The sequence below is a fragment of the Branchiostoma belcheri genome, unplaced genomic scaffold, assembly GCF_001625305.1.
Source record: "Branchiostoma belcheri isolate BF01 breed outbred unplaced genomic scaffold, Haploidv18h27 scaffold123, whole genome shotgun sequence".
In the NCBI taxonomy this organism is placed as follows: domain Eukaryota; kingdom Metazoa; phylum Chordata; class Leptocardii; order Amphioxiformes; family Branchiostomatidae; genus Branchiostoma; species Branchiostoma belcheri.
In genome coordinates this window covers 62,370-72,561 of record NW_017802636.1, presented here as the reverse complement: position 1 = coordinate 72,561, position 10,192 = coordinate 62,370, and the positions used below count along the sequence as shown (strand labels likewise).

General features: G+C 42.2%; 2 protein-coding genes across 2 annotated transcripts in view; one reads left to right on the top strand and one right to left on the bottom strand.

Moving 5' to 3' along the window:
- The window catches only part of LOC109463228 (H/ACA ribonucleoprotein complex subunit 2-like protein), an 8,200-nt gene extending 2,152 nt beyond the window's left edge, over window positions 1–6,048 (bottom strand). Inside the window, exons 1-4 of the mRNA XM_019759965.1 lie at window positions 5,997–6,048; window positions 1,486–1,698; window positions 491–560; window positions 239–344 (exon numbers count right to left, since the gene is read on the bottom strand). Of these exons, the coding sequence (XP_019615524.1) occupies window positions 239–344; window positions 491–560; window positions 1,486–1,698; window positions 5,997–6,045 (438 nt within the window). The 5' untranslated portion in view covers window positions 6,046–6,048. The remainder of the gene's footprint in view (window positions 1–238; window positions 345–490; window positions 561–1,485; window positions 1,699–5,996) is intronic.
- LOC109463227 (autophagy-related protein 101-like) lies at window positions 2,100–4,122 on the top strand. Its single transcript, XM_019759964.1, has 2 exons — window positions 2,100–2,550; window positions 2,865–4,122. Exons 1-2 carry the CDS (start codon window positions 2,191–2,193, stop codon window positions 3,159–3,161), a joined length of 657 nt encoding a protein of 218 aa, XP_019615523.1. The 5' UTR covers window positions 2,100–2,190; the 3' UTR covers window positions 3,162–4,122.
- Window positions 6,049–10,192: the final 4,144 nt, after the last annotated feature.

The window sequence follows — 10,192 nt, the reverse complement described above, 5'->3', positions numbered from 1 at the left end:
AAACCTTTGTCCTAACATATTGTATATGACCAGTAATAATTGTCCATAATCCATATTGTTTACACCAACTTCACAATATTCACTTTACCTACATGTGAGCAGGGAGAAGCCTTCAAGTTAATAGTGAAGTATGCTCATCTTTTGATAGCATGCTGTTCTATTGGTTTTAGTTGTTAATGTTAGTAATATAAATGTTACCTTGTATTTTAACCTTGTTTACACCCCCAAACACACATACCTGTTTGGCTGGTACATAGCAGTATGGAATCTTGGCATCTTCACACACAACAGGGAGATGGCAGTACACTTCTATGGGTGTTGTGTCCCCAGCAATCAGTACAATTCTGTAACACGTAATACCAAGTTCAGTATGGATATGCATAGTAATCCTAGGTGCACTACAATAACAGTGCTGTGTGACTGCCATGGAAGGTTTACATAATAACCTAAGAAGATTACAGATAAAGCAAAATGAGTTGCCAACTCTTACCCCCTCTCTCCCTTCTTGATGAATTTCTGTACATCCCTGATGCCCTTTCTGATGTTCTTCTCTTTTGAAGCTGAAAAAAAAAAACAGACTAATGTAAGGGACAAGTTCAGAAGATGTTCTGCTGGCAATGCTCAATTACCATCAAAACAACTTACCTAAGATTACATTTCAAAACTGAACTGGACATTTGCATAGCAGGTGTTTTATAAAAATTAATTGTCTATTGTCTTGTTTTTTTTTTCACATGTCCACGTTGATCCCCATTCCTACCCTTTGTTAACTTTGCACAGCTGCTAATAATCCATTTTTCTTATTTGGGCTAAGTAATAGAAAAACAAACATTACACTGGTTGCTGCTGGTTCCTGTGAAGCATTGTCACTGAAATAATGCTGAAGTGATGTCTGCTTGCGTGAGTCTTTTTGTGTTTCTCATATATGCTTGACCCCAAATATTTGACAAAGGCATCAAAACAAAATGGCACCTGAAGAACTTGGCCCAAAAGCCAATATGACTGTCACTTGGCTTTGTGAAACAACCCCCCTGGAGTGCTGGGTATATGCACTCTCACGTTTTAGGATAGTCAGCAAATCCAGTGATAAACATGCTACACACAAACTACTGGTCTTTCAGGGCTCCACTTTCAGCTATTAAAATTCACTTTACTAGTACATGTAGCACCTGCCCCTCAGTTGTTGTAGGGTATCTGGAGAGAAGCAGTACAGCAAAGGCCTTACTCAAGCGTTGTCAGGTAAATTTTGCAGTATCAAGGTATGTGGCAGGGGGGGGGGGGGCACCTGGCACTTCTGAAGACTTCGTTGTAGTCCGTGATTGAAGTGAACGTAAAGATTTTGGACTCAAAGAAATATTGAAAAGTTGGTAACGTTGGTAAAATTAAATTGCACGTTCATGGAAAATAATTTCATGGCAGCTACATACTAGCATGTAACGTTAGATGCCACATACACGTGCATGCTGCCAAGCCGTCCAGTCCTACCTTTCTTCACAGTCTTGTACAACCTCTTGGTGAGTTTTCTGGCCGCCAACGGACTGGCTATGGGGTTAACCCGAGTAGCCAGAACTTCGTAAGCCCTCTCTCTGTCTTCCTTGTTTCCTCCCGACTCTTCATGTTCCTCTTTTTCCTCAGTTTTGTCTTTCTTCGGAGTCTTCGCCATGCTGCCTGCCGCTAATGACGCTGGACGGAACCAATCTAGTACATGGGGTACGACGTTATTCTTCTTTAGACATCATTGACAAAATTATGTCAAATTGAAGTTGATGTAAATAATGATAACATTTATTTGTTGAAAATTTTTTTGGTAATGTTTATGGACTTACTTGAAATATTTCTGTTGGTTTTATATCATTTAGGGCCATGATTTAGCCCCTCCGTAAAGCGTAGTGAAGTCTGCATAGTCCAAACATTTTAGAGGGGCCAAATGGTAAAAATAAGATTCTTAACAACTCATTGAGCGATACTATACGACAGGAATGACACCAACGTATTAATAAAATGTATTATATTATAAATTGTTATTATTTTTTATCTTCTTGTGATCTTTTTACCAGTATTTTGCAATTGTCGTACGTAAACAGCATCATCCTCCCCAATCGCGTTTATGGTAGACTCCAAAATCAACATGGACGAAGCGCTTCCAAAATATTTTTCATCTACGGAGAGAGAAAGGCTCGGGTATTGAAGATGAACGCGAGAACGCAGACGTTTGAACTGTCGTGTGAAGGTCGGCAGATCGAAGAGGTCCTGTTAGGAATCTTTCACACCATCCTATTCCACAGAACGACGGGGAAATTCCACTACAAAAAGGAAGGAACCTACTCCATAGGCACAGTAGGTGTTGTTGACGCTGACTGCGACTTTGTTGACTTCACTTACGTCCGCTGCGACTCGGACGAGCTCGATCGGAGCCTGAAACGCGAAGTCGCGTCGTTCAAGGACGCCCTGAGAAAGGTGGAAGGTCCCTGCGAGGGACAAATCTCCCTGGAGTTCTTCCAGAAGAAGCGAAGTCGGTGGCCGTTCCCTGCAGAGAGTATCCCTTGGGAGGTATGACGTCATCTTTAGAGATTTTGGATCTGTACTGAAGCCATGTATTAAGCATTGTAGATCCAAAGGGACACAAAGTCAGTAAGATCCTCACCTGGCTTCTTGTAGATATCGGCTTCTCGTAAATTAGGTCACTAAAATTGTATCCTGTACTTTTAGTTTTATTTGGAATTGATGAAAAGTATGTATGAATATTATATGTAAAATAGACCATCTAGTATACAACATAGGGACCTGTTTGCTCCTACAAAACTTTGTAGATTTGTATTTGTTTGAATTCCACCATTAATAACCACTCCCTCTCCGTCCATCAGGTGTGGACGCTGAAGCTGAATGTCATTGACCTGAGCAGTGAGAGTGAGCGGCAGATCTGCCGGGAGAAGGTCGGCGAGAAGCTGGCGGAGAAAGTCATCTGCATCGCGGAGGCCATGAATCGACACGAGTTCCTCCCTAAGAACCCAAACGAGCCGGACCTGGACAACGTGTTTGACACCAGCTTCCCAGACGTGCAGCCCTACCTGCACAAGATCACGTTCGAGACGGGGAGTTCCAGTGGGGCAAATGTGGGCCTGACTGTCAGAAGACTCTTCAGAGACACTTTGGCCATATGAGAAGTTATTTGACTGAGACTGTGTGAGAGGAAATGTAATCAGTCAATGTTGAAGATTAATGTTAAAAGGTTGAAAGGACTATGAAGGAAGTTGTCAGCAAAAGATGTTTGGGTTTTGCCTTCGTCATACATTGTGCCCACTTTCCCACCACATGTTTTTCCTATCAGCATATAGTGTAACAGTTACTATTGTATGCTACGAAAATAGCAGGCCAGTGGAGCCAAAAGTATCAACCAAAAGCCAGCAGCTAACTAGATTACTGCTGAATGGATTTTTCAATGATGCAACCTATAAACTGTTGAACTCACTAATCAATTAAAGCTTGTACAGTGTAGAGGTCCAGAATGTTGGAGGATGGATCCTAAGGACCTTCCTGTGAAAGACACCTGATGGACTGGCTATAGATATGTACACATCAACTACTGGTTTAGTACTGGATGTCATAGTCATGTACAATATGTACTGTGCAGTGCATGTCAAAGAGGTGATGTTCTGTTACATTTATTCAGTCTCAAATGTGATTTAGCCAAAATATTAGTAGTACTTGTACTTGCTGATGAAAAAGTTCTACATGAATGCTACCGGGTATATTGCAAGTGATATACATATACACATGAATATATTCAGTATATTCAGGTAGTATGACAATTTGCTTTTGTTATATGTCAAAGAAAACACAACAACACTACAGTTCTCTATTTCATGCTTATATGCGTATGTGTGAATATAGTTGAGAATGATTGTAATGTTTGGATTCCCCCTTTGGATGACTGTTGTTGCTCGATAATGGTTCATTTTCCTGCAAATCAGATAATATTTCTGTGAATGTTTTATTAATGTGTAAAGAGACAAAAACAATGTAAATGGTGTACATTTTACAAGAATGTCTTGACTGTTTTGAGTGATGTACCAGTAAATTGTTTCATTTGTTACACAAATGAAGTGTAAGTCTGCTTGTGTTGTGATTTATTCATACCTGTTCATGTGTCTACAGGTGTTGATGATGTACTGATGAACATGGTCAGCAAACTGCAGAAATAATGATAAATATATAAAAAAAACATTTATAAACATGTATTGAACTTGCTTTTGTCTTTACATTGTGTGTGTAAATCATGTTGGTCTTGGGACACAGGAAGAGATTTGGAAGTAATTTTTCTCTGTCTTATGCTAACACCAGAGGTAAATATCTGTATTCTGTACACAGCGATCACTTCCAAAACATAGCTCTTCTCAAAGGTAATTATTGTTCATAACACACATGAAGGTCTACAGATCACAGGAATGATGAGGCTAACGTGTGCCAGACTGTTGCCAACTCCGGCCAGCTCAAGGGCGGCTAACGTGCGCCCGAGGTAGACCATGAGCTGGTTCTATTTCGGTAAGGTCGGAGAAGCACCCATCTAAAACATTTCATCAATGTTTCCATATCCATTTCCATATACCATAATTTGATTATCACATTGTGCAGTATGCTTCAAGAGACTCGTTCGCTAAGTGACTTTTGAACTTTTCCCTCTCAACTGCAGCTATAGTCTTCATAATACCTGAGGCGATGTGATTTTTCCAGGAACTAGTAAATCCCAACAGGACAATAGCAAGTTTTGACATACTGTCACACCAAATCTAACCTTCTTAGCCTCTGCACATTCACAGCTATCTACAGTCCTTACAGTTGAGCCAGCGCTGCGTCAACATTTTAAAGGTATACTGTTTGTTACTGAGTACATATACGATTGTCTCTTTAAACCTTCTTGGTTGAATGCACCTCAAGTCCAGAAACAGGTGTCCTGACTACATTAGAGTTGGAATAGGTAGCAGTTGCATTTAGCTTGTTTTTACACAGTCTCTCGCTACCGGTCGGCCCGGTCACTTGGAGCACGATAATATTTTGATAAGCCCTCGAGTAACCTCCACATTATACATGTACTATTCCCTATTGTCATAAAATTGGGGTGATCTTGAGAAATCTTAGGGTAACTTATTGTTGCAACCCCTAGCTGAAAATTTTATATCCATAATCATTTTATACCGTAGCTAATCAAATTTCTGCCGTGAAAAACTCCTAGAGGGTGTAAAAACTACAGGGGAGCCTAGTTGAAATGGGTGACGGCGAACATCTTTCATCAGGCCTGAAGGCATGTCCAAACCTTGATAGACGTCGACTGGGCACCAGACAGGCTATTATAATATTAGCGCAGCCCGTCACACTATTGGCTACAGTGGATTCCCGCCCGTGAACGTCAATTTTGACATCTCCTTGGTCTTGAAAGTGAACAAGTGAACTGAATAACAGTATCATGTTGAAAGACTCTCCAAGACCCAGGAGATTTAAAGACTCTCCAAGACCCAGGAGATTTCAAAATACATATATATGCGTTCACAGAGTTTTTAAACTCTCGACCAAGACCAAGGAGATTTCAAAATGATTCTGTTATTCACTTCTCTATTAAAATACATTTTCGCTCAAGAATGATCCAGAGGTTTGACATGGTGGGGATGCGGGATGTGAGTCGGCTGGCGGGCCGGGCCGGGTCAGCCTGTGGCCGCGGGTCTCGTCCACAGGGCTTGGTTTGTTTATCTGTGATTAAAATTTTATTTAAGTACTTGAGGTTGATTTGTACCCATACCGACGTGGTCTTTCAGAAAATAACACATACTTTCTGGTGCTGCGTTCCCCATGTCAGCAGCAGACAAGATGGGCCACGATCGCTAAGGTCAAGGATACAGGTCAAGGTTCTTCATAATCACCCCTCTGGAATTGGAAACATGTAGTCTACATAACTTATCTCATTATGCGGTATTTTAATTCAGTAAATGATATCAACCCTTTACCTTTGGTTGTGATATACATATATTTGCGGTTGTCCTGACAGCCAGACATCCTGTTTACGCGGTAATGGCTATGGCTTGTCTTGATGAGGTTGTGGGTTGGGAACGCCGGGAGGGAGTGGAGCCCAGGTCACAGGAAGTGGGCCCTGGGTGGGGCCAATTAGCCGGTTCTATTTCTGTGCGAGGTAAGGTGGGAGAGGCACCAATGTTTACTAAACCTTAGACAAAAATAGAGCTGCGAGGCTCGCCCTCGGATGCAACAGATACACAAGCAAGGACGCTTTGCTGCAGATGTTGGGGTGGTTGCCCGTGAAAGAGAGGATTCAACAGAAAGACCTTTTGACTTTTCGCAAAATGATGGAGAACAGACAGCCCGTTTCCCTGTATAAACAGATCACGTTTCAGTCACATGGATACCAAACCAGATCAACAAAGTCACAAACTATCCGTCTCCCCAAACCTAGAACAAATGCTCAGAGAAAACGCTTTTTGTATCGGATGTCACACACCTGGAACACTATGAAATTGTAGAGGCATGGAACAATGTGCAACAACTTTTGGAGAAATGTAAAATAGGTATTTTAGGTATATGGCGGTCATGTAAGCTAGCTTTGTTCTGTCACTTGGTGTTTTTGTGGAGTTTCTGTACATGTTTATGTCTGTATAAGTTATTTTATGTGTGTCAGGTGTATATGTTAATTGACCACAGGAAGAATAGCTGCAATATGAATTGTTAAGCTAATTGTGGATCTAAATAAACCAAACCAAACCAAACCAAACCAGACAGAACTATAATATATAACACAGATTGGTAATATATTCACGATTTTCTTGTTCATTATGTAACGAGATCGATTGAAGTGAACAATACGGTCATTTGGTGCCGATACCACACGGAGAACTTGATTCGAACAAGGCCACTCCCCGCTCCAAGTGACGATGAAGTTGTCCTGTGCCAACAAACCGCGATCATTTGTTTAGCAAAACTTGCGGCAACACCGGATATTCGCATTGTCTAGGAAGGCGGTCCCCACGAAATATAAATCAGAAATTATGGAGCCACGCACAATTACGTCCGTGATTTATCACAAAATTACCCGTGCGGACTCAGCAAATTTCACCTTTGGCCCAGCGCACCCAGATGTATATATTCGTACAGGTTGGGCAGCACCTTCAGTCAACAGACTACGCTCAGTTCTTTACATAGTATACCCTAACAGTCAAGTATACGGTCGATTATCGTGTTGACAGACAGACAGACAAACACACACAGACAGACATACATACATACATACATACATACATACATACATACATACACTCACACACATACACACTCTCGCACACACACACACACACACACACTCGCACGCATACAGACACAAACACGTACACACACACACACACACACACACACACACACACACACACACACACACACACACACACACACACACACACACACACACACACACACACACACACACACACACACACACACACACACACACATACACACACACACGGATGCTACTGAAAACAATCTTCTCGTGGAAGATAATAAAATCGGCATCCACGCAAGATGTAATGGATTTCAGTTTCTTGAGAGTACACTTGCCTGGTGTCGCGGTACTGTATTTATTTGTTTGGGGACGCCGGAAGTGCGTTCAACTTCGGGTCACCGGAAAGGGTGGGATCATTTAGTCGGTTCTATTCTGTTTTGGGTGACATCGAAGCAGCAAAGATTTTCATATTCCTGTAAATACCGTTTAGAATATTAATGTTCTCAATTTTTTTTACATAAAAAGCAACAACAATCTTTTGAAACGATGCGATTATTATTCTAAATTTCCAATGAATTATTGAGATGTTGCCTTAAAAAGGCCCCGACCCGAAGTGAATTTTCCGTGGGTCGGTCCAAATGGGTCGTGATCGTCACTTTGACAAACACCTGAAGCACGTGTTCTCCCACAGATCCACGCAAGAAAGTTGATTCCCGCCAAAGAATGACTCAGTTGGCCACGCATGATTGTGTCTGAGTTATCTAATAATTGTTAGTAAAGTATGTACCTCTTTCACGTACATAACAAGTGTCTCTCGGTTGGATTAAGTGTCTCAGTAGGACAATGTGTTATTCTTTAAGCGAGGACAACTGCAGAGGCGGTAGACCGTCTACTCATTTCCTACAGTTCCTGGAAGTGCTGGGAGTGAAAAATTTCTACGTAGCTGTGAACTTGGTTTGGAGGAGTTAGTTCCGCTACCTCGTGGTGCTCGGCTCTCTGTGTTCATATAACTCCGGGGGTTACACACCGTCTTCGCGCTTGCAGGTAAATATTACCTGACTATTCGTGTAAATTCCGCATGTTCTTATCCATGTACATACGTAGGAGCCTTGGAGTTTACTTCAGTCTTGCGGTTTTGAAGGAACGACGACAGCGAGAAAATCGATAACAGGTTGGTAATGGCTATGTCAGGGTTTTAGTTGTTGTATGGTCACTGCGGGTAGAGACGGAGGTCGGGGGATTCCGTTCGCGCTTTTATTCATGTGCTAGAAAAGTGACAACTTCAACATATTGCTGGGTCATAGTTATAATGATTCGATGTACACATACCCTGAAGTTAGTCCCTAACTATGCGACCAAAGTTTCTCCTATCCCTCAGGGACATTATAACTGCATGACTGTAGGTATGAGCCCCTATATGAAAAGCCGGGGGCGGGGACATGTGCCCTGCCCTGTTAACGTTAGTTTTCTGATCAATCTACCCCAGATATAGTATTTTTCCACCACGTGCTCCACTATTTCTCCAAGCAGATTTTGGGATAGTAACGACTGATCATGACTGACATCGAGCTTGTCTAACATGTACCACGTGGTTGCTCATGCAGTTACATTACGGAATGTGCGAAGGGGGCGTGCGTGGGTTTAAAAACGTGAAGATTTGAGATTATAGACCATTGTTTCTTTGGAAGACAGTCCCGGCGGATGCCTCTAAACAAAGGTACGGCACGGCCACGCCTCCAACTTCGCCCTAGTCAGCAATTCACCTGTATACTTGATAACACCTGTAGGCGTTAATTAGGACTTCCGGTAAAGAAAGGCACCAGAGCACCTTCAAGTTGCGAGTGTCAGTCCTCAGTTGTCACTTTCTCACAATCCGAGATGAAGGAAACACCAGCCGCAAGAACGGTCCAGCATGCTTGCCTAAAAGTTTGCAGCACCTGATGTAAGACTTAAGACATTTGACCTAGACGGTTGGACAATGTTAGGCTTACGTACGTATCGGGTTTCATGACGTGAGCTTCGCTAAGTTGTTTTCCCGGACGAAGGTAAGTCTCGTTGGTGGGTCGATATATCCAACGATCTGGTGGACTTCAAAAATACTTGTCTAAGTTATAATGGGTCGGAAGGTGGTAGTATCGTGGTGGACAACACTGTCAACTATTCAGTGTTGGATAAGCACATGGCCGCCGAAAATATTTCAGGAAAGGTGTCCGCGCGTTTTGTTGTGGGCGGGGCTGCATATTCCGTCCCGAGTCAGCGTGCCCGAGCACGGGGCACTGGGCTGAGTCGAAAAACGCATGCCATTTAGCGACTTGAATTGAAATGAAACAGAATCGTGTACTTAGTATGTATGTATACTTTTTTTTACTTTACATCAATCGATTAGCCTAAAGTAGTCGGATCGAGCACCTACCTGAAACGGTTTTTGCTTGCACACGTGACGTACGTTTGGCGACGCGCACATTCAAGTTGAAAATGGCCGCCATGTTGTTTTCCTGTCGCCATCGCATTGAAAGTATTGAATAGAGTATTGGTGAGCAACACTACATGTTTGTCACAGACCATATATGAATACTACAGGACAGTGGTGGTGGAATGATTATCACGGTTTTGCCATGGCAGCTCCCAATTTTTCTACCACCCACCCACCTGTTTGGAGACGCTTTTCCCTTTCTCAGTTCTCAATTCCCCAAGTTGCAGTTGCCACGAAAAATAGCAATATACGAGCACAGTTCATTTTTACACTTATATCTATATTGAACTTATTAGACATTACATGATTGATACGAATGTCTGACCTCGAAAAGTGAGAGTAGGATTCAGACCGCGCTCAAAGTTTTTTTTGTACATGTGTGTAAGAACAAGGATAAGGTGCACGACCTTAAAAGATCGATGTTAAAACAAAGAATATGTTGT

What these genes read in the sequence shown, in the direction of transcription:
- LOC109463227 (XM_019759964.1), top strand. Translation starts at nt 2,191, where the DNA reads ATGAACGCGAGAACGCAGACGTTTGAACTGTCGTGTGAAGGTCGGCAG. An exon ending in CAGAGAGTATCCCTTGGGAG is followed by an intron (nt 2,551 to 2,864) that starts GTATGACGTCAT and finishes TCCGTCCATCAG; the next exon opens with GTGTGGACGCTGAAGCTGAA.